The 27,934-nt window shown below is 39.4% G+C and overlaps 3 protein-coding genes across 13 annotated transcripts in view; 1 reads left to right on the top strand and 2 right to left on the bottom strand.

The window, feature by feature from the left end:
* CIB2 (calcium and integrin binding family member 2) overlaps positions 1–1,616 on the bottom strand; it is a 49,721-nt gene extending 48,105 nt beyond the window's left edge. For both annotated transcript variants that reach the window (XM_054836246.1, XM_054836248.1), the window contains exon 1: positions 1,053–1,616. In XM_054836246.1, the coding sequence (XP_054692221.1) occupies positions 1,053–1,073 (21 nt within the window). In that variant the 5' untranslated portion in view covers positions 1,074–1,616. The remainder of the gene's footprint in view (positions 1–1,052) is intronic.
* IDH3A (isocitrate dehydrogenase (NAD(+)) 3 catalytic subunit alpha) lies at positions 196–14,259 on the top strand. 2 transcript variants are annotated; one of them, XM_054836237.1, is made up of 11 exons: positions 196–535; positions 2,820–2,882; positions 4,717–4,800; positions 6,075–6,189; positions 6,770–6,957; positions 7,212–7,345; positions 7,977–8,079; positions 8,158–8,222; positions 9,996–10,080; positions 10,579–10,731; positions 12,637–14,259. In XM_054836237.1, the coding sequence occupies exons 1-11, from the start codon at positions 509–511 to the stop codon at positions 12,718–12,720; spliced, it is 1,101 nt and encodes a 366-aa protein (XP_054692212.1). In that variant the 5' UTR covers positions 196–508; the 3' UTR covers positions 12,721–14,259. The 2 variants fall into 2 exon arrangements, with proteins under 2 accessions (XP_054692212.1, XP_054692213.1); XM_054836238.1 differs by having other exon boundaries at positions 375–535; positions 2,820–2,858.
* Positions 11,000–27,934, bottom strand: part of ACSBG1 (acyl-CoA synthetase bubblegum family member 1) — a 47,085-nt gene continuing 30,150 nt past the window's right edge. For 7 of the 9 annotated variants that reach the window (XM_054836222.1, XM_054836224.1, XM_054836220.1 and 4 more), the window contains 8 exons: positions 25,514–25,663; positions 22,911–23,087; positions 22,211–22,392; positions 20,910–21,140; positions 20,123–20,340; positions 17,442–17,581; positions 16,178–16,424; positions 15,143–15,492 (listed from right to left, as the gene is read on the bottom strand). In XM_054836222.1, coding sequence (XP_054692197.1) covers positions 15,416–15,492; positions 16,178–16,424; positions 17,442–17,581; positions 20,123–20,340; positions 20,910–21,140; positions 22,211–22,392; positions 22,911–23,087; positions 25,514–25,663 — 1,422 coding nt within the window. In that variant the 3' untranslated portion in view covers positions 15,143–15,415. Of the gene's footprint in view, positions 15,493–16,177; positions 16,425–17,441; positions 17,582–20,122; positions 20,341–20,909; positions 21,141–22,210; positions 22,393–22,910; positions 23,088–25,513; positions 25,664–27,934 lie in introns of all 9 variants that reach the window. The other 2 variants (XM_054836219.1, XM_054836226.1) reach the window with 2 other exon arrangements.

Genomic DNA, 27,934 nt, shown 5'->3' with positions numbered 1-27,934 from the left:
ACTCCACCACAGCACCTCCCGCACCGCTAAGGGCGATGGCTCTCCGGCAGCACCTCCGCCGGGTCGCCCGGGGCAGCCGGCGGCGTCTGGCGGAGCCGGCGGCGCACAGCTGCCGGGCGCTCCCCTCAGTACCTCAGCGGCGGCGCGGGCGCGAGCGCACCGCCCTCAGGGAATCTCCTGGGCGGGGGGAGGAAGGAGAGGAATATTTCCCACCACACAAGGCTGGGGCAGCGCTGCCGGGGTGCAGAGGGACGGGGGCACTCCCGCTACCGGGGGCAGAGACGAGGAAAGATGCTCAGCCCGGGGTAAGGGCGGGCGAGAGCTGAGGGACGACCGCCACCACCGCAGCAGCCACCGCCTCCTCGGCGATGCCGCAGCGGCAGTCTCCTCGGGGGCGGGGCCTTATGGCCGTGGGGGCGGGGCATGTTGCTCTCCGCGCGCCGGTTCCGGTCTCGAGGCGAGCGCGGGTGTTCTCGGGCCTCAACGAGGCGCGGTGCTTGGGAGCATCATGGCTGCAGCCGCGTGGATGCCTACGGTAAGCAGGGGGGGACAAGCCCCTTCCCCGCGCCGCCTTGGAGCGGACAGCCGCCCGGGGCGCGCCTGTGACCTTGGTCGCGGCGGCGGCTCGGTGGCGCCTGAGGCGGTGCCGCTGTGGGGGGCCGCCCGCAAGGTCGCGGGGCCGCTGGGCCCTGGCAGCGCTCCCGAGGGGCGGAGGGCCGCAGGGCTTGCGGCCGAGTGGCGGCCCCGCGGCGGAGGCGGCGGCGGGAAGGGTCCGTGGCGGACCGTTACTCCAACGGCGGCTGCTGCTGCTCGGGGGCGCCCGGGGAGAGCGCCGGGCCGGGGGAGCTCCGGGCCATCCCATCCATCCCATCCCATCCCTCTCAGCGCGGCCCCGCGGCGGCGGGCTGGCGGGGGAGGTCGCGCCGTAGAGGTCACCGCATCGGCACGGCGCCTCGCCGCAGTCGGGCCGCGGCGGGGCTCAGCCCTCGGCCAGCAACGGGCAATCCCCGGGGTGCGCGCTGCCGGGAGCTCCCCCCCGGTGCGGGACTCACCGTGAACGTTACAAGCGTCATTCCTGACAAGAGCCTGCCGTAGCCGTCATTACGGAGCCTTCTGGGGAAAACGCAGAGTTCCTGGGTTCTGTGTGCTTGCTTTCTGGCCCACGACCTGTCCTTTGGGGTTTAGTGGCTCTGAACCGTTCTGAAATGCAGCCGTTATTCCTGGGGCTGTCACGGAGACGCTGCTGCTTTTTGCCTTGGGTAAATGAAATTTCTTTGGCGCCTTTAAATAACAGCCTGTTGGAGGCTGTGTCCTTGAGGAAGCCCCACTTCACATTTCTGCTAAAACACGGAAGAACTGTGGAGAGTTAATCACAACACATGACTAAGGTCAGAATGAATCGCTTTTGTTTAGCCTGATTCTCTGCTAGCGTTACAGATGTTGAACGTAAGTGTAACGTGCCAGGCCCACGATTTCTGGCAAGACAGGCTGTTCCCTTTCCAGGGCTACTCTGGAATGTGAATCCTGACTCTGTATGTGGCAACTGTACCACGAGGGCACTTAACGCTTGTGCAGTCAACTTCATGTTTTCATTTAATTGCTCCAGCTGCTGCCTCTAATATATGGCTTGCTATGGTAAATGTTGCAATGACCTTGTACATCTCATGTTAGGCTACAAGGAAAAATAAATTCTAGCTTAAATTTCTTCTCTTTGCAGCATTTGTTACAATATACATGAGAATTTTATCGTTTCTAGTTCTTTCCGTTAGTGCCAACATAGTTTGTCCCTTTTGCCATACGTTTAAGCGTACATGTCAGTAAAGATAGGAGCTAACAAATACCAACTGGACAGGAGAGGAATACAAATCGCCAAAGACATTCCAATCTAGCCTGATAGCTGCAGCCAGACTGCGTACGCGAGTATGGTACAACTGAAGCAGTGTAAGTCTGTTTACACTTAGAAGTCTTCTGACTCTTAAGTCACAGGCATGAAAAATCCTAGAGAGGAGGGTAAGACTGGGAGGCTGTGATTTTTCTGCCATTAAGTTATCGATACTGGTATGATTGGGGATTTTGTCCATGGTGCTCAGCTAGGTAAGAGCTCAAGCTGAGATACCATCCCAGTTTTGAAGCTTAACGCCAGTTTGGAATATTCAGATGTTAGAAAGTGGAATTTTTTGACTATGCTGTGTAGACTTGTTGCTATGGTGAATTTTGTCTTTAATGTGCATTTCAATTATGCTTTTTAAAAACCGTCAGGCACGCAGACGGCAACAGTACAAAACCTGCAGATGGACAAGGTGGAAGAACAAAATTCACCACAATTTGAATGGAAGAAGGGACACTAACGCAAAGTAGTTTTAGAGATCTTACCTAAAATGTGTAAAGATACTGTCCGCCCAACTGTTAGTGATTTTTCACTTTGCTTTCCACGAATCTTAATCCTTAGCATATCATCTATTTAGTTAGAGTTGCTGCAACCTTATTTCAAATGTCTAATGTGTAAGGACTCGGGTTATTGTGCAGTAACTTCCCCTCACCCCCAGGCAAGACAGGAGAGCATGGCACACTGCGAAGCACGGCTGTCCTGGGTTTACCTTGTGCTAAGAATACCCACATGAGGTATTAGTACACAGAATGTTAGAGAGCAACTTGGCAAAGCTTTAGTTACTCTTGTTTCATTTGGATTTTTATACTAGTTCGAGATAGGAAATTTAAAGCAATATGACTTTAAAGTGCAGGTTTGCTGCAATAGGGTTAACTTTTAAAAATTCCATTTATGTAGTAAAATAGCATCTTTTTGTTTTATATTCTTTCAGGTTTCTCGATTGCTAGGTGCTTTCAAAAACCAAAAACAGGTGACCAGAAGTTTTGGTAGTGCTGTGAGTATGACAGTACCGTTTTTTTCTTTTAAGAAGTTTCTCAAGAAAGGCGTTCAGAAATTTACTTTTACAAGATTGCTGTTGTTATTTTTACTTTCTCAAAAAATGAGGCCTAAATAAGTGAACATATATGCTTTTAATGCTATGCTGGATTTATATTGGTGAATCACTCCCTTTGGCAATCGCACGTTAAAGCGTAAGTGATAATACAAAAGGCTCTAGCAGAAGATAAAAGTGGCTTTCAAACTTTTCACAAAATGTGGACATAAGCCAGTCTTCTGAAACTCGTCTGGAAATGGGAAAACATTGGGCAAAGCAAAAAGATTGTTGAGAAGCTTCTCATTTTCTTTATTTTGCAGACTTTCGTCTAAGCACTAGATTTACTTTACTGCTGCTTTTAGAATACCTTGCATCTAAAGTTCTACCTTTTCAAGGCCCTCTTTAAAGTAATTTAGACATTCATTGTGTATTTCCTTGTAGATGTTTTACCCTCTTTATGTGTATGTGTATGTGAAGTGCCCGCGGGCCTCTTTTTTTCCAGTGAAGGTGGCCTTGAAAACTGCTCAGGCAGAAGCAGGGCTCAGCACCACTGCATGCACCCTTAAGCAGGACTTTATTTTAAAGATGAACTGTGGCTTTTAATTATGAGTTTTGTAGAACAGCAGGTAGAACAGCTAGAAGAGAAACTGAAGAGTCACTCATATCTTATACAGAATAAAAAGATTTTAGGTGAGGCACCTCCGGTTCTGTTCATACCACATTACTACTTCAGATGAAAGGTTCTGTGGCTCAGGCGGAGTGCTGCTGTGCTGTGATGCAACAACGCAAGACAGCACAAAACTAATCTTGAGGCGTTCCATCAGTTACGTGCTTGCTCACCAGCAGCGTTCTTTTATCTGAAGCTCTGCTGCTTTTGTTGTGCACAGTGAATTTCTTTGGCTCAAATTAGTTAAAAAAAATCAGTCAATATATATTGAAATTCTGACTATTTTGTGTGGAGAAGGATGGAAATACGTCTTGTGCGTTGATTCTGATTGGGGCTTTGCAAATCATGCTGTATCTGAGCTGCCTATTTTGTAGTAATAACGAGCCCTTACAAAACTGTTGGAAATCTTTAAATAAAACAAAAAGAGCTGGGCAACGTACGATTAGAATAGCAATCATAACTTATTTTTTCATCAAAGCAGAGTACTTTCTTCCCCTGTTACTCAGTGAGCCTGGGCTGTGCAATTTATTTCAACTGTTTGAAGATGATAAAAGAAACAAGACAGGAGAGCATTATGGGAGAAAAGTAATTTGGTATTGTTAAAAATGGGTCTGAGATTTTTAGGAAGTCACTTCAGAAGTTTAGATATGCATGAGGTTGTTTGGGGGGTTTTTTAAGGTGAATGTATCTTTTCATAAATTTAATCTTTTCTAGCATGTGTCAGTATTATGCAGCATGGTCATAATATTGGAGACATACGGGTAACAGAGCCATAACTAGGGAATATCATCTCCTCCCCAAATTTCAAGAAGAAAGCATGCTGAGGTCGTTAATTTCAAGGAGTACTGAGCAGGAACCTGCCTTTCAGGTTAAAGCTCTGTGTTTTGAAATAGGAATAGATAGAGGCAGATTTTTAAACAATTCTCTCAAAACATTTGCACGCTCCCTTTGAAAGCAAGCTAGTCATTCTTGCTTCTGTCCAGTGCTGCTATTATTCATAGCGAATATTTGGCAACTGAAACTTTATTTTCTTTTCTATTAGTTACTTGATTCCTACAACACATGAAAATGTTTTCTACGTAGAAAACAAGCATTCATTTGTTGTACTACTGATATTTCTTTACCTAGGTACAAACAGTAACTTTAATCCCAGGAGATGGCATAGGACCTGAGATTTCTGCTGCTGTCATGAAGATCTTTGATGCTGCCAAAGTAAGTCATATTTGTCTTGCTGTTAAGTGTTTTAAGTTTAACTACAACAACAAGCATTAACTAAGTGTATTAAAAATGTTTTCTCTTTAACTTCCAAAAGATCAAGTCATATTTAAGCTATTAAAACTTCTTGACAACAGAAAGAGTTTGAAGCTTCAGCGAATAAAAGATAGGATTGCAGTATCAAGGTGGGACTTGAAACTGTTAGCTGGCAGAGGAGTAGAGAGTTGAGAGCAAATCCTGTGTTTAATTTTTGGAAAGATGAACTCAATATATCATGTGAAATCGTCTCATTGATGTAGCAATCCTGAAAAACTGATGGAGAATGTTCTTTCATCCATTGTGACTTCCAGAGCAGACGAAAGTGTGTGGAAAAGGACCGGCTCATTCTTAGAAATGAAACTGCTGCACTGCCAAACACATTCACTTAAGTGATATGAAAACTAAGTATATCCAAGAACTGTTTTACTACCTGAGGAACTTCACCAGAATTTGTCCGATTTCCTTGAAAGGAAATACAGCTCTTCAGGAAAGATGCCTGTTAAAGGGTTCCACATTAGTAACAGCACCAAGGCATATTCCCTTTCTATTACAACTGTCTGACTTAGATTTGGAAATTTGTGTGTGAGTGCATGTTTGCGCTACTTAATCAGATTGGTTTGTTTTAAAGGGGATTCTCTAGTATGTTATGCTTAGATTGGTTCTGTTTGCTTATGAAAGCCTTCCTGTCTTTTCCTTTATGATCCTTCCTGATGGCATGAATGGGTGGCAGCCTGTCTCCACTTAGAAGATTCCTGTGGTGAATGCAAATTCAGAAAGCATTGTGGAACATTTGGAGATTTGCAGTTAGAGAACAGATCTGTATCTATGTTATATACTGTCTTCCAGCCAGTGCGGATGATGAGTTCTCAATGAATTCAGTTTTAACGTGTCCCTTGTATACAAGGAACTCGACAGCTCTAAGAGCCTGAAAGAAGTAGTATGTATATTGCAATTCTAATGATTTCTGTGTATACAACGCCTAGGGAGGCATCTTGTGGTATTCAAGTTTATGATGATATGTTGTTCATACTATTTCATTTTTGCTTACTTAATTACATTTAAAAAAATACTTATTTTTGAGTTCAAACATCGCTTGCTTACTCTGACTCACCAGAGAAAAATTGTTCAGGAAGGCCTGGACAAAATTCCTTATGCATATTTTTGTGAAAGGGAAGTTAGAACTTGAAATGAAAGTAATGATATTCAAGTTAACATAGAGTAAATGTGTTTAGGCTCCTATTCAGTGGGAAGAGAGGAATGTTACAGCTATCCAAGGACCGGGAGGGAAGTGGATGATACCTCCAGATGCCAAAGAATCCATGGATAAAAACAAAATGGGATTAAAAGGTACTTCAGGGGTTAATACAAAGATATTAAATACTACTGGTTTTATCGTGAGTCTGATTTAAAGTCAAAGTCCTTCATCTATAGCACAATAAAATGGCTAATTACAGGCAACAGCCTGTCAGGGAGTCTTCTGTAATCTTAAAACTTCATGAATCCTATGGCTTCACTTCAAAGCCATAACTTTGATAGATCTTCTAGCAAATAGGCTAGAGGTGGATATTATTACATACCAACCTTTGGACTCTCTGCAGAATGCATTTCTAATGCAGTTCATTGTATGTGATAACTATATCCCTAATGAATAGTATCTTTTTATATTGTTTTCAAGTGGAAACCTTTTGTAAACCTCCTATTGCATGTAAGGGTCGCAATTTAGCATTTAAGCAGCTGATTAATATCACTGTGTAGTACTCTTGATAGCACAGAGAATTCCTGTGGCATTTCAGCCTAAGGTTAAATAGGAATTTGGAGATCCTCTAGAGTAAAAGTACCATTTTACCTAGAGTTTCAACTTTAAAATTCGTGGAGAGGTTTATCTTCTCATTCATTCTTTTTTTTTTTTTTTTTTTTTTCCCTTCAGGGCCTTTAAAGACCCCAATTGCTGCAGGACACCCATCAATGAATCTGCTTCTGCGTAAAACTTTTGACCTTTATGCAAATGTACGCCCCTGTGTTTCAATTGAAGGGTACAAAACCCCATACACAGATGTGAACATTGTCACAATTCGAGAGAACACAGAAGGCGAATACAGTGGAATTGAGCATGTGGTATGTTGCTGGAAGTACTCTGTTTCTGGTGGGTTTTCTGTGTGTCATGAACGATAACTTTGCCCGTCTCAGTGGCCTAGTACTAAGGTTGAGTGGTGTTATTTTAAGTTTGCTACCCATAAAAAAAATTACCTTATTGTGAAATGCATTGTCGAGACTGCCTCACTTGGAATTCTACTTGTTCCAAACGTTCATACTAGTGACTTGAAAAATGAGCTTACACTTTTACTATCAATGCAACTACTGTCTTTCAGATTGTTGAAGGTGTTGTGCAAAGCATCAAGCTGATCACAGAAGAAGCAAGCAAGCGCATTGCAGAATTTGCTTTTGAGTATGCCAGAAATAATCAGAGAAGCCATGTTACTGCTGTGCACAAGGCAAATATTATGTATGTTGACACTTCTTTTTGAGAACAACAACAAATAGTAATATGCATTTAATTATAAATAACTTTTTAAATCTTCCTCAAATGTGTAACTTCTGTTGATGCTAGTGGGAGTAAGTATAATGGGTAATACTGACTCAGTATTGATAGGGCTGTAATAATTATGTACTAATGTTTTTATTAGTACGTTTGTAGTAATCCTGTGACTTTCCTTGCAAAGCTCTTACTTTAAAAATAGTCTAAAACTCAGAAAATGAATTTAAAAACTGAGGATGAAAATGGCTAGTGTCTTTGACAGCTTCCAAGCCACTTGGTACTGAACTGAGTCATAACGCATGTGATATTATGTGACACCACCTTTACAAACTCAGTAAGCGTTTAGTAAGTGAATCTGAGTCATTCTGAGAATTAATGTATGCCTGTTAAACTACTGATACAAAAATATTTTAAGAGGAAATTTAAAAGGCACAACTTCTCTGACTGTAATATATTTAAAATATTATTTATATTTAATACAAATTAAGTTTCTGCACTCTAATATTTTTATGTAATCCTCTCTTGCATGCAGTTTTCTTTATCTTCAGTATTGCTTACTTACAATAACTCCAATATTCACTTGCTTATTTAATTGCAGGAGAATGTCTGATGGGCTTTTCTTGAGAAAATGCAGAGAGGCAGCAGAAAACTGTAAAGATATTAAATTTAATGAAATGTATCTGGATACTGTGTGTCTGAATGTGAGTATTTATATGTTTTAATTGTGGTTATTTCTGAGTTTAAATTCGTAATCTTAATGAAAATATACTTCTTTCTAGATGGTTCAGGATCCATCACAATTTGATGTACTTGTTATGCCAAACTTGTATGGTGACATCCTCAGGTATGGAGATGTTAATTCAAACTAACTCAACATGTAAAATACTGTTACTTTCCAGACAGTTATTCAGGTTATATGCTAACCAGATGGGTCATGATTTCATGCAAGTTTAAATTTTTGTTAAGTCAGACTCTAAAGGGGAAGAAAGGATGGTAGTATTACACTTAAACTATTAATATATTGTTGGGAGGGGCTATGTGATGAGAATGTGCTGCTTATTTTAAAAAAAAGTTTCTGCTGATGGAGGCTATGAATATTGCTCAGCTGGGGCAGAAGAGGAATTTCTCCCATTGTGTGAAGAATTTAATGGCTTAAATTGTAATAAAGAATGTTTAATTAGATATTGGGGAAAAACTTTCTCATCTTAAGCACTGAAATAGATTGTGTAAGATGACTGTGGGGCCATGATGTTTCCAGCAAGCTAGCCATACAGTTAAATGATTCTGCGTAGTCACTGAAGAATGAAATGTGTGGCCTCTTAATATCCTACCAGCTCTTGTTTTATGTAATACTTTTTTTTCCTTATCTTCAAATTAAATTTCATATTTGAATAACATTAATACTAGAGGTACTTGATGCCTTGAAGGCAAAATCCATCAGCACACATTTTTCATTCTGTAAAATGTTTAGGTACAGTGTAAATTCAGTTAAATACTGTGTGTAAAATTAAGTATCTTAATCTGAACTTTTAAGTGTGTAACATAACATTGCTTCTCCTTGCACCTCTAACAATAGATTGAGAATATAACCTGAATCAGAATTTGTTTGTTTCTAAGTTCAACGATGATTAACATCTTAGAATCCATGTTCTGGTTTTGTACAGATAATAAACGTAAAGGCAACTTACATATAAGAAGAAAGGTTTGTTGAGCTTCGCTTAAAATTGCACTCTCTCTAAGGCTGTCTGTCACCTCTAGGAAAAATCAGACTCCAGCTAATGCTCCTTGCTTTAAGAATTGGTAGAGGACTCCATAGGGCCCCCACAGCAGCTATTACGCTGTTAACCAAAAGAGATCAAATCAGATGAGTCCCATCATCGGTACTGCTTCAACTCACTTTACCTAGTTCAGTATCACCAATTTTAAAGTTCTCATAGAAATTCCATAAAGAATTTCATAGTTCTAAAAATTTTCAATAAATTTGAGTCTGTTCTTGAAGAAGGGCACTTTAGTCACTGGGGAAAAGTCTCACCCACAGTGCTTTTTTAAAGTGGGAACACAATGCCAAACAGGTTTCTTGGCCTCAATAGGTATAGAAGGAAATGTCTTATCTTGAAGAATTAAATACCTGAAGTGACAAATGTAGACTGTATCAATTTTTTTCCTCACTCTATAGAACTAAAGCAAATTGGTTTATTTTAGCTTAAACTTAAAATACTATTCTGCAAGGTCATCCAAACTTTTTTGCTTGTTAGTCCTTGATGAGCAAAGTTGTGGGCAATAAAACAGTATGAGACTTCCACAGGTATTCTGTGCTTTGAGTACCTTTTGTTGTGCCTATGTCTTAATCAACTTTATTCTAGTAATTGGAATTTCCTTTTAGTTTTCCTTTTACTAAATCGTCTGCTGCTGGTAGTTCTACAAATTCTCAAATGTTCCAATGGAGTACAAGCGGCTAACAGCATCTATTCTTTCCCAATGTTATTCTGACTGTGTGGGTATATAAAAAGTTGTTGCAATAAAATGAGAAACAAAAATATTTTAATACCTTGCAGAGGTGCAGCTGTATATGGAAAAACGTGTGGGGTTTTGTTGGTTTTTGGTTTTACTTTGTCAGTGACTTGTGTGCTGGACTGATTGGGGGTCTTGGAGTAACGCCAAGTGGAAATATCGGTGCTAATGGAGTTGCAATTTTTGAATCGGTAAGTCTTCTTATGCAAGGTAGGGGAGTAATAACTTCATTTGTCTCACTTTGAGAATCTACAGCTTTTCCATGACATTCAATGTGGCTGTCATTTAACCAAGTTCTCCATAAAACATTTTTACTGTGAAGACACTGAAACTTTATCCAGAGAGAGTATTTAAAGCATGTATTACCCATGTTTTTTTGCATGTCCTTTTACTTACACTTTAGTTTCCCTCTTTTTTGTAAGATAAATACCCTCTCTGGAATAGAACTTGAAGGGCACAACTGGGAGATACTAGGTGACCTGTTCTCCCTTTCTGATGCCTTTGAACTGAATTGTTCTGGTCTCTCCTGTCTCCTTTCTATCAACTCTACCACTGTGAAATAAGTCCTAATTTAACATGCTTGTGGAGGAGGTCTGTGTTTCAGGTGGCTTGCATACATTTTCATTGTTTAGGACAGTTTATAATCAGCAGAGTGACATCGTAACAGATAAGTTCACTTTTATTTCTAGGTTCATGGAACGGCACCAGACATTGCAGGAAAAGACTTGGCAAATCCAACTGCCCTTCTGCTGAGTGCTGTAATGATGTTGCGTCACATGGGACTACACCAACATGCCACAAAAATTGAGACAGCTTGCTTTGATACAATTAAAGATGGAAAGGTAATATGAGGGTGTGCAAATAAATGCAGTGAATTAAAATTCTATTCTATCAGAGCAAAAATTAACTTAGAACATTAACACCAGAATAGTGGTGCTGGCCTGACGCACGAGCAGTGCCGCTAATCCTTCTCTGACAGTAATTGTATTATCTTTGGTGGTATCAAATCTGCTCAGTTCAGTAATAAGGACGGGCTGTAGCATTCCTTGTGTCTCAGTAATGCTCATATTGCACTTCCACAACTTTAACTCTAAAAGCTATAACTGGATGTTTTTCACAAAGGGGATTAGAGGTTTAAGTAACTAGTGGTATTTCACTTGCAAAGTTTATAATGCAGAACAGATATATATTTACATCTGGATCCTGAAGTGAAGGACACGTTTACCTTTCACAAGCTTAATCATCCACTTAGTTTATAACATTTCAGTCCTGACTATAATACTTCTGCTCCTATTTTTTCAGGTCATTTTTTTCTTTTTTTTTTTTTTTTTTCCTCCTGGCTGCTTTCACTCCTTTTTGGACTACAAAAGAACAGTTTTTATCCAGTACTTACATTTTTCCCTTTGGCAATAATTGTCTCCAGATTTAAGACTGAAATGGGATGTTTGGGGGGGTGGGGGTGGGGGCTTATGCTCTGAAACCTGCCTTGAATTTGTGCCCTTAATGTTATTTGTTCACTCCTCTACTTTGATGTCCACCTTTTCAAAACATAGCTGGAAAGATCCGGAAGATTGCAGGTAAAGAGGATTAGCAGTTAGCCATGCTGGTTCAGTTACCTTGGGCAGGAGCATAAGAAGCTGCTTTGTTATTAAAAGTAACAAGCATGCTTAAACAAAAAGCTGTCATCACTTCATAAGTCGTCTGTTTGCAGCTATCCTACTGTGTGTAGGAGCCAGTTTAAAAAAAAAAATCTAAACTTACAAGTGAATAAAGAGGTGCTCCTGTAAAGTTCCCATTTACTGCTCTGGAAATGAAATCCTCCATCTGCAGGTCAGTAATTCTATGGAAGATAACATAGTGCAAGTTTCGTGACATGGCTACTTGTTTACTAGTTACTTACAGTGTTATGATTATGTGCTCACAATGGAGAGAATCATTTTCAGTTGAAAAAAGCGTAATGCAGTTAAAATGACAAGATCCTAAAATAGTAACCTTTACCTGTCATGCTTGCTATTTCTCCCTTTCCTCCCAGCCATTTAATTAAGATCTGTGTGTGTGTCATTTAAGGAGAAAACTAATTATTTTAAATTATTTCCTAGACTGCTTTAATCTAGCTAGGTTGGACAAGCAATGTTGCCCACTTTTTTTATTTTATTTTACTATCTTCATGCTGCCAGACAGGAGTTGTACTTGATGAAAAAGTTTAACTCTGCATTTTTCCACTTCTTAACTAAACTAAGCGAACTTAAAGAACTGTTAATATGCAGCATTAAGAGCTATCTGTGCTTCTTCTGTGTGGGTTTCCTTTAAAATAAAAAAACAAACAACCAACCACCCCAAAACCTTACTGAATGACTCTCAATTAGTTGCCTTTGTGCTGAGCCTTTATATGCGAATTTTACTTTCAAAGGACAAATTTATTAATACTTAACAATTAATTACACTATTAAGTGGCCAAGGGACTTTAGCCAAATGCACTTTCTTCCTGTCGTTAAGGTAAATCATGTTGAAACCTGATAACATAATGCTGGATGTTTGTACTCAAAGTTTTCTCTACCTGCTTCAGTCTGCATAGTTCTTACTGATGAAGGCCATACAAGATGTGGAAAAACTCAAACTTGATGTGTACCTTCTCACTCGTATTTAGTATCCATACACAACATGTAAGAACATCATACAGAACTCTTCAGAGACAAGACTAGCCCCATAAAAAACACGTTAGTAATATTATTTTTTCTTTCTTTCAGGTCTTGACAAAAGACTTGGGAGGTAGTGCCAAGTGTTCGGAATTCACAGAGGAGATCTGCCGCAGAGTACGGGACACAGACTAAACTTTTCTCCTACTACTTGTAATAACTCCAATAGGACACATGATGCAAAGTCCATTGTATGTAACCTGATGTCCACATGCGTATAGTTTGCTTGTCTCTTAAGAGAGCAAACTTTTTAGTTAGGGCCTCTCCATTAATAAATTTAGTCCAAATGGCTACAGATGATGCTCGTGCCTGCTTTCAGTGGACTTTTCTAAGTGCTATGTCTTATTTATTTTTTTCTATCTGGTGAACATTTTTATCTAAGAGAATTCTTTTATTGCCACTGTAACTGTCTACCATTTTCAATTTCAACTAGAGGTTTTTACTTTCCACAAAGAAAAATTATGCAAGTAAACCAGTAACAGAATTAGTGAAATGTTAAAGCACCTTAATGGTTAAAACCTACTTTGTTGATCTTAGTGAAATTTAAAAGCTAGGTTTTCAGCCTAACAATAGCACAAGATGACCTTCATAAACAGAAACGGGTATAAAATAACTTAAAATAGCAATTTCATGTTAAAAGCAATGAAAAAACCACTTCAGAGACTCTGGTGATTCATGAAATCAAGGGCATAAATAAACACAAAATTCTAGAGATTTAATCTATTTGTGTATTTTTAAAAACCCACAATCATTAATCAGCAAGGGGTGAGAATTAATGTTGAAATAAAATTATTTTTCAAGTCTATATGCCAAAATCTTAGAAATTTTCCTCTCTGAAACACACTTTACAACAGAGGTCTGAGAGTAAGTGATATAAAATTACTTCTGCCATATATTGTGAGGGGAAAGTATTAACTTTGCAAATTTATACTAAATATTTCATGACTTCTGCTAGAATGCTTCTTGTGTTTATGCATAGTCTGTTCAGTGTGTCTTACTGTATTGACTAGTAATTTTATTCTAGAAACTCTGAATGTAAGAGACTAGTCCTAAATGGATTAAAACAGGTTGAAGATTTGGCTCTGGTGCCTATTTTCCAGAAATACATTTCATCCCTATTCAAGGGGATCTGAGTATTTTTTCCCTACTTACTAAGCTTAATGGGCATAAAAGCAACTCTTTTCCCTCCCTTCTTCATCACATACAGATCGTCATAGGAGTCATTCTGATCTGCATGTGTCTCAAGGTATGCTTCCATTAGTACAACTACAAGAAAATGTGTATGACTATAGCACAGGATTATCCCTACTGCCAGAACCAGGCTTCCTAAAGCTTAGTTCTATTAATAGGTATTACTCCACTTAAGTTACTTTCTATTAAGACTGTTTTGGCTGGTTGTTGCAGAAGTAAAATCTATTTTGAGTAACAGCTTCTAGTGTCACTCTATAAAGTAAGCATCCCAGCTCTTTCTTTTTTTTAATACAGTCTAACAACATGCTGGAGGAGGGATAATGAGCTTTATTCCTTGTGCACTCTGCTTTTGGTGAATAGGGCAACATTTCTTTGTGTTTTACAAGCTGCTGCTTCTTTGTTTCCTCTAGATTAATATTGTTAAAGAACTTCTGAATTGCCCTTACGCACAAAATGGGGGAAAATAAACTTTTCAAAGTCCTACTGCTTGTTTTGTTCTTATAATCCTAGGCTGCTATCTTGTCTTATGTGTTGAGCTGATTGTTGGTACTTGCAACAGATCTTTAGTCTGTAAGATGCTCAGACTGGTAATGGCACTTTCATGGAAACAATACCCTATTCTGCATGATTTTTTTGAGCAAGAACAGCGACCGTAAGCCTGCCTGCTTGTGTTAGCCCTTATAACCCTTACTTGACAAAGTTGTCTGAAGGGTTTCCTGGTAGCGTGTCCTTCACGCATTAGGATTTTTTTCATAAGGGGAAGAAGAAACACAGCTCACGTTTGTCAGAATTAGTACAGTGTGAATATTGAAACATGCAGATACACATGGACAAACGTTGCTTCTGAACTCTTTGCAAAAACAAAAAGAGTGCTGTAAACAATTTTAAAGAATTTTCCTGTTGTAAATAGTATTTTTAATGAGACAGCCCCTGGATTTGCTACTTTATGTCTTTTAGTCTTTGGGAGCTATTCCCCCAACTTTTTTGATTACTTGTTTTTAGGAGAAATAGTAATGCTTATTTCAACATAGATTTTAAGAAATGGGAGTTGCTCTTTTCACTAAAGTCTGGATTCTAGCCACTGTAAAAATGGAGACGAGCGTCTTAAGGTTCTGAAACATGTTAGTGAACAAAAATAAACTCTTCTGTGGGAGGGAAAGAGACAGCGCTTTTGATTATTTTTTTTTTAAATAATCATCTTTTATCACTGGAGTGGTTAACAGTTTCACTAAGCAGTACTGCTACCTACTGATCTACCAAATTATATTATGAGCTACAGGCAGCATCCTGTAGAACAAAAAAAAAAAAATCACAGTATAAAACATTTTTGTGTTTCAGTCTAGAGGAATTAATTAGTTACACCCACTTTATACAACACGAGGATGTTTTTAATCTTATTCGTTTAGGGCATAAAGTAAGAACAGCATTAGAAAATGGACACACTGTGTAGATACTTCTGTAAGAAGAGGACAAACGATCAGGTGAGTATCAGGAACAACTAAACTAACACAGCAGTTTTCCAGTGGCTCTGTTCAAGAGACTACAAAACCAGGACAGCATAAATCTTCATTAATGCTTTTGATTAGGAAATACTTTCTTTAGCTCACAGATCTTTCTTAATGCTTGGATGAAAGACTTCTTATTCTTCATAGAAGGAGTCTATTTCATTTCTGTACTTCTCAAGCACGGTGAGCCGTTTTAACTTCATTGTCGGACCTTAAAAAGAGGGAATTAGTCACAATAGCAGAAATAGGAACAAAAATTCCTACTCAGGTTGAGCTTTGGTTCCTAAGATTTTCTACTGAAGAGGCTGTTTGGAAGAACATCTCCCACTCTGTAAGTGTGGATACCTGCTAGGAGTGAGAAGCAAGCATGATATGTAAGCAAGCGCATAAGCATGAGGACTTCAGAGGGAGCTGCAGGTAAGAGGGTGATGACTGACAACTACTACTACTTTTTTCATTAAAAATAATTAAAAGGATAATGTTTTTGAAAACTTTTAAACAGTTTCTTCAAAGAGCCAGGTAATGTGCTTGGGGCTCTGTTGTTAGGCTTTCACAGTCTTGCTTTTCTCTTTTTTAAAAGAATTTTCAGTATTATTACTGGAATCTATTAGTACCGTAACACACAAGGAATTAACCAGAGTTGACTGTTCAATTGCCCAAAGCAATCTGAAATTTAACTATAGAGCTGTACTTGTAAATGAGTGCAGATTCATACATATGTACACAGCAAAAACTCCCAATTTTTTTGTATTCTTTAACACATGTTGCATAACTTTTATTTTCCTTTCCCTCTAGTGGCTATACCCAGAATTTGGCATACAAAACTGTATTGAATACTCTTAGATCAGCAACTTCTTTACTGTGCGTATGCCTCAATATAAATCAGTAAATCTTACCTAGTTCTCCCCCAGAAATGGAAAAATCTCTTGGCAGAACTATCCATTTTTGAATACAATGAACCCTGTTAGTAGCATTCATGTTGACTTTGTTGATTCCCTCCTGAATGGCCTGGTAGATCGCCTGGTCTCTTGTAGCTACAATCTCTGATACTTTAGTGGCTTTACTACCAGTCTTCTGGCAGAAGTCTCTAGCTTGCTCAGTGAGAACGTCAGTGGGATCAGATGTATCTGGGTCCAACACACTCTAAAACATCAAATGAAGTGAATCATCAAATGTTCACTCTTACAAGGCATTGAATGTTTCTCTGATCAGGTCCTCCCCGACTAGAAGAATGAAGAAGGCTCAGCATCGACACCCAAGCATTCTGTAAGCCTTAAAAAGCAGAAACACCTACAGATGATAGTGCTTTTCTTTCCACTTGGCTACCAAATGCAAATATTTTTGGCTTATATGCAGATAATATGAACAGACTTAAAACATGTCAATGAATTAGGCAATAAAGTCCATCCATAGGCCTTGAATTTCTACCATATTTTCCAAATTACTCCATTGTTACAGGGGAACATTTAGCTCATCATTACATTGAATTACTGTGGTGTAATGTAAACAGCTTAAGAGGCATTCTTTGAAGTTAAACTTCTTAAATCAGTATTTCTATTGTACCTGTAAATAGGGAGTATCAGTTGTAGAGGTAAACAACTTGAGAAAAACTAAAGGGTTGTTCACTGTGTATGTACACAGAACATAAAGTGCACGTTTTAGAAAAAAGTGATTTCTCAGCTGAAGCACATACCACAGCAAAGTTATTAATTATTTTGTTCTACAGTCATCCTTCTTTTATTATATGAACAGTACAAATTGTAGAGTAGTTTCTGTTGGGAAGTTTGTTAGAAACTGGTTTTGCCCATAACAAACATTTGTTGGCTTTGCTCGTCTGTAAGACTACAAGCTATTATTGCGCTCCATTACAGAGACTTCTCACTCTCTCAGCATTTCTTACTTAAAAAAATTGCATTTAAATAAAAAGATAATGTTTAGCTGATTAACTATATTTTGGATAGATCATACACATAGATGTTTAGCAGATCATCATAAGCAGTTTAGACCATCAGGATTTGGTCTGTAGCTGCTATACATTTTTTCCCCCGCTAATGTCCTCCTATCTAATTTTGGGTCTTTTTACAAACAGTTCAAAATTATTCTTCTTTTGTTAGGTGCAGGTGTACAATTTCACTGAAATCAATATTAAAACCAGTGTACCTTTAAGGTCAGCAACATTGACAAAAACTTCTTTTTATCTCCAATCACCATAGCATTACTAACAATTGGGAGTTCTTTTTTAACAGCATCTTCAATTGGTATTGGAGGCACGTTTTCACCCCCAGCTGTAATAATCAAATCTAGGCAAAAAAGAAAGACTATTAGTCGAATTCAAAAATTCTGAAGATCAGATTAATGTCTGGATCAACCCACTTTTCTTATTCTGACATGAAGAATAAGGGAGTTTTTTTCCAAAGATATGTTTTCAAAGAGAACAAAGCCAATTAAATTAATTATCTTCAAAATAAAAACACTGACATTTTTCAAGTATGTGCTCAAGTTCTCAGTTCTCCCTCAGTATAACATATTTGCTCCAGATAATTTTTACATAATGCAGTAACAGGTTAGTTAATCTCAAGACACTGTTGCATAATTGGATTTTTTTCTGTGAGCAATCATCTCTTCCAAATTAGGATAGGAGTGCCTCTCTATTTTACTGTTGCTATCTCACCTAAAAGCAAGTTCATCGTGATCATGATTAAAACTAGTTCTTAAAGCCACCAAGAGGGGTCAGACAAAAACAAGTTACTACTGCAGGAAGGGTCCATAAAAGCAACACAGAAAGAAGGGAGAGAGGAGTGAGAAGGAAGTCAAGATCTAAGAGAGAAGGTCTGCAGCGGAAGTAGTGATTCCTGCCCTACTGTTGACACAAGGGGAATACAGTGGCAGACTGGAATCTTAATATTTTTAAGGTTTGTAAACAATGGTAGTGATACCTTATTCTATTGATAAAGGAATGTGCATTTTTATTTGAATGCATTTGTTCTGAGGTATAATACAAATATTCATTGGAATTATTGCAGATTTGAGTATTATCTAAGTAAATTCCAACTCTTCACTTTCATTACACTGGTGACTTCTCACTGTCCTCAAATAATAGTCTTTGCAGCACTTCAGCATGCTTCAACAAATAATACAGACAATAGCATACCAGTCCTTTGTGTAATAATGCAGGTGATTGTACATATTAAGGATCGGGTTTGTACCGGATTCCCTGTCAGCAATAAACTTGAAGAATTTAGATGCAACCAAGGGAATATAGCACCCTTTCAGCATTCACAGGTTTGGGCCCTACTATCTCTACTGCTCCATGAGAAGTATGGTGCAAAATAACTTCCAGTCTATACTCAACCTTCTGGTATGGAAGAGGCATTGATCTCATAACTATAATTTCTCTCCCCAGTCAACACACTGCACACATTTGAGGAAGCACAAGTAGTGTTTATAGAATGAGAGACTTCTGTCAAACCACAGATGCATACCAAAGTTAGTTGCGTATCCAAATTTGTCTAGGTCTATTTTCTCCTTTCATTCCCCCCTCCTTTTGCCTTAGTCCTGGCTTTGTCTTAGATCCTCTACCAATCTCTCTGGCACTTAGTTTTTCATTGTCTGAGATGTCAGCTTTTTCCCAGCTGATCCAGACAACTATAATGACGCTAACAACTTTTTCCATACCTCTACAAATACTCCCCCTACTCCTCTAGCTGCATCTTTGTGCTTTGCAGCTAATGAGTCCTAAAACTCCTAAGACCCACAGAACCAAAGGAAGAAGTCCGTGTTTCAGTCACTGGAAGAAAAGCTTCTTTACTACCTTCTATTTGATTTTACCTTGTTTAGACTTGGATTTAAAACTTTAATGAAACCGGACAGTTACTTTATCCCAGATGGTATACCTGCTCTGTAATTCAGAGTAATTGTTATTAGTTCAGCAATCAAGGAAGATGTGAAACACAAATATTATGACAGAATGAGACTAACTCAGGAGTTGCTAACTGCTATACTAAAGGAAAATGAATCAGACAAGAAAGCGAGTTAAAATCAAGATAGCTGCATTTGGTGCAGGCTATTAATAGTATCTACTTAAGTCCTAACAGGACACTATGTCACCCTATGACAAATACACTCATCGGTGTTACCTCCCTAGTGATTCATCATATGTTCTAACATGACAGTTACTCAATTTTTAAATCTTCTTCAGTGACATCTTGACTGTGATCAATCCCACTCTCTGAATATTTATCATGAAAAACAAGCTTCCAAGTAAGCAAGTGACCAGTCTTACTCACGTGAGACTTCAGGCTATGTACTGTAATAATGCCTACGTTTATTTCTTTAGCTTTAACTTTCTCCCCCCTGCCCTCAAGCTTCAATACTAGTGTCTGCAAACACATCACCTACAGCATCAGAGGAACCTAGCTCTGACCTACTGCAACAACTTTTACATAGGAGGGCTGTCTCTCTTCACCGTCTAAACATTCTAATGTGCAATTAAGACAATTTAGCAAGATTCAAAGGGAGACTGGACAACTTAATGGATCATTAGAATCGAAGATGACACATTGAACCTGCATTATTATTTTATATTACTTATTGTAATGAATGCTGAATAAAGAAAGGTCTGGGAGATAAAAAGCCTCATTGCAGGAATTGAATCATGTCCACCTATTGCAGACTAGAGGGAAACCTTTCCTGAACAGGGCACACCATAGTTTCTTCACAGGAAAGTTTATTTTACCTTCCTATTAGGTCAATGCTGCTGGCATTAGAGGAAAGATGTCTGACATGTGACTGAATGATGCTGAACAGTTACCATAAAGATGGAGCACGATTTTGCTTATTACCTTTAATTCTTCCAGTGACATAGAGAAAGCCATCCTTGTCTAGTTTTCCTAAATCTCCAGAATGCAGCCACCCATCCTCATCAAAGACTTCTTTTGTTTTGTCTTCCATATTTAAGTAACCCATGAAAACAGTCCTTCCCCAGAAACAGATTTCTCCAATGCCTTCTGTATCTTGGTCCACCAGTTTTACTCTACAGCCAGGTGCTGGTTTACCACAGCTATCAGAGAAGAGCAGAAAAAAACCACAAGGAGCACAGAAATATTAAACATAATACCGTGAAGACATATAACACACCAAATCCCTGAACCTATTAAAATATTAGCGACTGTAAATAACACCCTGCTGTAACTGTTCCAAAAAGCTATAGAATATTAATTCACTAGGGCAGATATGTTAGAGTGTCTAAGCACTTTTTGGCTATTTTGTCCTGTGCTTCCTGGTTTTTTCCCCCTCTGTATCCTCAGGCGTAAAAACACTTGTATTTGAGGTCTTGTGTTTGACAGTTATCCTACCCTGGGCCGGGGCTAGGATATACATCAGATTTAGTGTCTGTGTTCTGCATATAATGCTGTAGATCACCTTCCACACTCTTGGCATGGCATGCTATGAAGGCAACGCGTTCAGCTTCTGATCTGGAAGCTATTTTGCCTTCCAAAGTCACAATAGAGTGGCAATGTATTGAGAGAAAGGAAAATAAGCAGTAAGATCCTTGCTGAACTTAGTAAATACTCTTCTCATAGTTATAATGAAACATACCATACTAAAAGAAAATGAAAATAAAGTTACCTGTGCTGCCTGTAAATATAAGGCCCAGATAGGCAGTGTGGTCCCGTGGTCTCACTCATCCCGTAGGCCTCGTACAGGGTGATGTTCAGACCCAAGAAGAAATACAGCGTTTCGGTATTAAGAGGAGCAGCACCAGAGAAGTGCTTCTGACAGGAAGAAAAACCCAATGCATTGCGTATTTTTGCAAGCACTAAGTAGTCTGCTAACCTTGTCCAGAGCTGCTTTAAATCACTGCCAAGTACAAAACACACAAGAGAGACAGTAAGTCAGAGCAACCTATGAAATTTCCAAAACCCAGACAGACACAAATTTTGTCTAGAGATATATCTGCCATTTGGTTTTGGGCACTGACAGAAGCTACAGCAGTAGTAACACATTTGTCCTTTTTTCATTTATTCAGTGTCTTTCATTGCTAGTAAACTCCAACTCTTGAGGTGTCTGAATACTGCAAATACATAAAGAATCTATAAAAACTTATTGTATAAAGCAAAGCTCTTGTATCCCTGATTCTTTGTCAGTTAAATGTGTCTCTGAGAAGCTATACCACTAAAAGCTGAACTTTGCAGGACCTATCCAAGAAGCTGAATGATCAGACAAGCAAAGCACTGTCACTGCATGATCTTTTGGAATACTGTTTTCTGTAAGCAATTTCACACTTCATTGTGTCACACTTTAAAGAACTCCGGAACAGGAAAGAATTGTGAATTAAGTTAATACTTGAATTTATACAACATTCATTATCTGGGCAATCTTACGGAGAAAAAGACCAATGTTATTCAGAACAGAGATAATGTACTTGGAAGTCCGAGAATTTTTGGGGCTCTCCCCTGAGTTTCTGTGTGGAGATGAGATGTTCTCAGTCACACAGTGCATACTCCAAACTGTCACGAGCCAGTTTGGGCTGTCCCCCAAAACTTCCCCCTTTTCATACACCTCCTCTAAATCCATGCCCTTTCCTCACACCGATAACTAGCACTGGCACAGTCACATAGTGCACTGCATCAGGGAACTCCCAGCCGAAAATTAACCTGTGCCATTCACAGAAGATACAGAATTGGGGGACGTGTTAGTGGGAGAGCGTACGTTCTCAGGGAGGATGGAGGGACACTTTTAACAGTCACCTGTGTTTAAGATCAGCCTACTGTAATTGATAACTACGCTCTCCCTCTCGCAGTACATTTGCTGTGTTGCCGGCCAAATTTTACCCATTTACACCTCGAGCCTCACTGATGCTTCACAGTTTATTGCAAGCAGATAGCTACTTTCAGGTTGATTGAAATCTCACTCATTATTATACATACCTGCTTGAGCAGTTTAGGTTTCTCTCTAAGCTAAGTGACATAGCCCATGACAGCATTTTCTTCTTCATAAACCCTGACTGAGCAGAAGCATCCTTTAATTTCTCCATGATTTTCTCCCATACTCGGGGAACTCCCATGTGAGATGTTGGCTGCACTTCTTTTAGCGTGTTGATCAAGCTGCCCTGTTAAAATCATTAAATCATTTCAGAACATTGCAAAAGGTCCACAGCAGTGATAAAGAGGTTTGGTGATGCAGTTTGCCTCTTGCAATGCTAACATGTAGAACATCACTAAGCATGTAGGACGTAAAGGAGGACTGCTGAACCTACTTCAGTCAGATATAGGCACTAACACGTGCCAGCTCTGACACATCAGAGAAGGTATGTATACAAGAAGGAAAACACACCCTTCGTTTAATTCCTTCTGCCTCCCTTTCCTCCAAAAATTGCTTATACTACTTCTGCTTTAGATGCATATTCTTCTGCCTTAATGGAAGCTTATGGATCCAGATTACACATTTCAATTGGAGTCTAGAGCACTGGATCACAAGTCTAATGGATTTTATTTTTCCATAATTCTTACAATAATGGACTCTCGATCTTCATCTTCTGCACCTCTTCAAAAGATCATATTCTCTCCTTAGAACGTTTTCCAAGAGGAAGAAATGCAAGCTTAATTAGGTGTAACACAAGACAGATACCTTCAGAGCATCTGGCTCAGCAAAGTAAACTTGCTCTCCCCATTTGATTCCAGTCCACAGGTCATATATCTGCGCAGCTATATGGCTGAGGGGGAGATAACTGACTATCGACTCCTGTTGGACCTCTGCAGGTTGCATATCTCCTGCTCTGCTGCAATGTGCTGATGTCCAAGTTATCTGTATAAATAAATAATAAAACACGTTAGGTATGGTGTGGTGGTTCGGGGTTTTTTCCCTCTTTTTTTCCCCTTTAACACAAACTAAGAATCCTCATGCTATGCTAATGTAACTATGAAGAATCTGTGCTCCCAGAAATTACTGAAGACATCGCAATCCTTAACAACACACCAGACTGTCAATTCCCTGGGGGACAGTCAGTTAAAAGCAAGATGAACTTAGCAGCAACGTGGACTTGCAGATAATGTAAGTAAATGCTGCCTGACTGGGCTACGAACACCACTAACCCCCCCACGCCCTAGTGACACACTGAGCAGGGCAGCCATGGGCTGGATGGACAAGGAGTAAATTGATCTGCCCTTTCTTTTGCAGCTTTCCTACTGTGCATGCTTTCTATCAAGCTGGCACTTTTCACCAGTGCTATGTCTATATGGTTACCTGAAAAAGAACAATAAATACTCAGTGATCGGTGAGCTCACAGGACAGTTTAGTATCAGCAATGAGCTCATTGTCTTTATTGATCGTCACCCAGCTAAGCACTAATGAGGAAGACTGCAGTAGTATTCCTCTGCAAGCCTCTGGGATATTCGCCATGGTGGTTCACAAGTGACACTTGGACACAAACCCCCCCTGCCACAGGCAGCGCTGCACATTTGAATATTTTTGAAGATGTGCTGCTTGACGACTTAGTAAAACTGTATGATGTATCCCCCCTTCTTCCCAATTCCCACTTTATCTCAGAAGATGCAGTTCAAGAATGCTAAATATGCATATCTTCATTATCAGGACATAACATATGGAAGACCCACAAATATATGTGATGGTATGGAGGGGGTGGAGGTACATGTGCACAGCAAAAAAAACCCCAACATCCCACCACAGAAGAAAACAACAACAAAAAAAAAAGAATCAGCTCTTTCTCACAGGAGTCTGTAATCTAAAATGGGTAGGGCAGGACACAGAAATGAGATTATTCAAGATAGCAGGGAAGAGATACAAATCACATGCAATACCTGTTATCACAGTATGTTCCCATCAGCTCCTTTTCTTTGTAATAAATTAGAAGGTACAAGCATACATTTGGTCTAAGGAAATACAGATTTGAGAGAAAGGTTTTTAAGGAGCAGCATCCTGTCAGGCCAGGCCGTTCCAAGTCAGATGGCACCATTGGACAAGTGGCTACGGGAGACTTACACAGCAGGTGGAACAGGATGCCTTTGAGATGTGGCTATAGTGATTGTTTATCCTCCTTATTCTCCAAGCCTAGAAGCATGCAGGCACGCTCACAGCAGATCTGCGTGGGTGCATATATGACTGACTCAGCATTGGTTTTGCACATGGAAAGTGGCAAACTTCTTTTGACTAAAGAAGGCAGCAGCACAGTTAGAGGCAAGGCATGTTTTCCACCGTTCGTCAACATAAAAATAGTCTGTTTGTGATCAGCAGCCAGGAATAGTTTGGCAGCTAACATGGAAACGACACCAGACTCCTTTGAGATGGAAGAGCATAGGATTTACAACATCGGATCACTCTTTTTGTCTATCCAGTTCACCGTGTTCTGCTTCCAGAGACTACTGTACTGATTCCCTACGTTTGGGTGAATTGCCCTCACAGTATGCATATCAGCAATAGTTTCTGCATGATTTTAAGAGGAGAGGCCACAACTTAGGTCAGCGCTTTCACAGATTGTCTGTGTGTTCAGAAAGGCTCCCTACCACTTTCCATTCCCAGTCAGCCACCTTAAAAAAATTAAATATATAAAACCCCCAAAACCACTGCAGTCCAGATCTTTGCTAGCAGACCTCTGAGGAAAGTCCTTTTTGCAATCGACTTTGCCATTCTCTATTGCTGGAAAGTTTTCTGTTCACAAGAATGCAGGTAGGGCTATTGTAAGTACTGGGACTATGCACTATAGTTGTATTATCCTCCAGGGACAGATGTAGAATCCCAAGTCTAAGAATATAATAATGCCTAAGTGAAAAACACACGCATCCACCCCCAATTTTAATAACATTTGCTTCTATCGGGCTGTTTTGATAGCAGCTGGCTGTTGTACATGATTCGTTTGTTCTAAGATGACCTGTGACATCACCTGAGAGACTTTACGGCCATCTGTGAATTATATTTATGAAAACATTCATTATACCTCACAAAAAACCCCAGTGAATTAAAAAAAATATTCTGTTTGTAACAAACTGTTCAACCTTGTGAGGTTCTAGCTTGAATGGAGTTTCATTCTTTACCATGTTTACACTTTACCAGAAACAGCCGACTGCATTTTGAATATTGCTTTGTAGTACACCATCCACGTTGCAAAAGCAAAAGGATTTCAAGGCTCTAGTACGTACCAGACATCTCAAAACACAGGAATAAATATCCTCATACTTTGCTGGTTTTCTACTAAAGGAAGAGCCTGAAGTACATACGTTGTCATGACTCAGCATGGCTCCTTTTGGCTTCCCAGTTGTTCCGGATGTGTATATTAGCACACAGCATTGATTTGGCTTTTGGGAGTCAATAATATCATCCAAAGTAGTGTCAGATATGTCATCTCCCAACTTCAGAAACTCTTCCATCTAGAAGATGTAACAGAAAATACAGGATATCAAGTGGCTTCTTATAAGTACAAAAGATGCAGTACCTTATTAGTCTCAAAAACGGCAGAAAACTTCAGTGCCTTGCTCTGAACATGTTCCCAAGGCAAGTTTTCCCAGGTCTTGCCTATGTAAGAAGTATAAGACTAGCTTAGAACTTTATGAGTGAATTGCAAATAGACTATCCAAAATTGTGCTGCCACGAGTCTTTTCAGTGTCTAGGAAGGGAATGGTAATGCTATTCCTCCTCCAGGATGGACACTATGGACAAGTCATAGAGGCTAAAATTCTGTTACTGTCTCACATTGTTAGAATGATTTTGAGTCTTATTTAAAGGAATCTGGATGTACCGTTTTTACGTAAGAGTACACTTGTGACATTTCATCTATAATTCCTTCTCCTCTATATAAACACAAATATAAATATAAAGCAATTGGATGAAAGCTTCTTTGCAAAAGCATCATCATCTAGATGTGTGAATGTTTGCCTAACTTATCTGCTATTTTATAGCCAACAGAGCATATGATGCTGGTCACAACTTCCCTTCAAACTTGGTTCAATCTAGAATGAGCTAAACCTCTCACGACGCTGGACTTTTGTGCAGCACAAATTGGCCCATAAGAATGCTGAACCTGACAGTCTGTGTTATATTGGTTGCTCCCAGACACTTCTATTGCATGCACCTGATATGCTGCTAAGTGTACCATTGATTTCAATGCTAATTGAAAACTAGGTATAAGAAAAATTAAGAAAGTCCATAACCAAATTGTCAGTTTCCCATTGGAATCAGATGATTCCTACTGTGCTACAGAACTGTGTTATTCAAATGCAAGATGCAGCACCTCCATTCTTCACTGATTTCTTGGAGACACATCTAAGACCCCATAGCAGCAAAGAGGACAATGCAAAAGACAGCAGAGGTAAAAAAGGAGAGCCAGTGCTTGAGAGGGAGTTCATTGTTTCCTTTAGACCTCTGCCATTGCCAGCATGCTACTTAGGTTACAACAGTTAGCCCCTCCGGCACCTAGGCTTCCTTTTCCTGGGTACCAAGGCTGTCCTTAGGATTCTTCTAACCACCAACCGTCAGTTTTATACTTTCTTCGAACAAACCACATCTCTGAGAAGAGAGGCAGTACAATGCACAGCTCTGTGGTGAGTATTTGTCACGTTCTATCCCTCTCCACAGACTGTGGCTGCATCAATTTCCCTAGGTCTTGGAAAGCCTGGAGGTGTCAAGGATGTAATTGTTCCTGTGTAACTTAGCAGTTGTTCCTGTTTGCCTGACCTTATGTCTTCTCATACTAGAATGCGTTAATCACTGAATCTGTTGCCTAGGCTTTGTTTACTGAACAGTACCTGCAACAGAGAGCATTCCCATTCCACAGAGCGTGAAAGGTACAGTCACACACACTACTGACTTTGCACTTGCCTTCTGGAAACGTGCCCTATCAGTGAACTAGGGCTCTGCCCTCACTGCAGCAATTGCTCATTACATGTTAGCTGTCAACTTCCAACACAAATCCCTTTTATCAAATGCTATGTGGTTCGGGTGGTTTGCTTTACAAAGCTAATAAACAATCACTTCTGCCTTTGGTGATTTGATCTCTGATTTTTCCTTTAGATGACATAAACCATGGCAACTGCCACACTCTCACAGCTACTCTTCTCATTGAGAAAATGCATCCAACATGACACCTGAAGAGGGGTGTTTTCAAATATATCAGTTCTCAGGCATTTAGGTTTCAGCAACTGAATATTGTTTCAGAATTAATTGCTGCTAGCACTTATTCCTTTTATTAAGAAATATAAATAGTTAGATCATCTTTGGGTTTTTTTACTTGTACGGAGATGCAAGGCATACTCTATACCAGCATGTACAGTATTGTAACAGTAACTGCATATTATTAAGTTATATGCTATTCAACATAGCAAAAAAAATGCAGAAGACTTTTCTTGTGTACCTAGTAACCCCTCAGATTATCAAAATTGCTAACATTTTAAAATATTTCTACACTGTTCACTCTTCATTAACATCTTTTTCCCCAGCTCAAGTTTTTCAGCCCAGAATCTGATAATCTGTAGTCTACTTAAAACACTGATTTTTGTATTCTTATTACTTACCTATTTTCAATTGTATTTTCAAAATATATTGGAATAACATGTTTACAAAAATGTGTTCTGCTTAAAGTCCTCATATTTCTTAAATTAAAGGCTGGACTTCTACCACTCCAAAATTTCTGATCCTGGCTTTGT

The sequence above is a fragment of the Grus americana genome, chromosome 10 (genome assembly GCF_028858705.1).
Source record: "Grus americana isolate bGruAme1 chromosome 10, bGruAme1.mat, whole genome shotgun sequence".
Classification (NCBI taxonomy): domain Eukaryota; kingdom Metazoa; phylum Chordata; class Aves; order Gruiformes; family Gruidae; genus Grus; species Grus americana.
The sequence above is the reverse complement of the archived record's forward strand: the minus strand, read 5'-3'. Positions and strand labels throughout refer to the sequence as shown.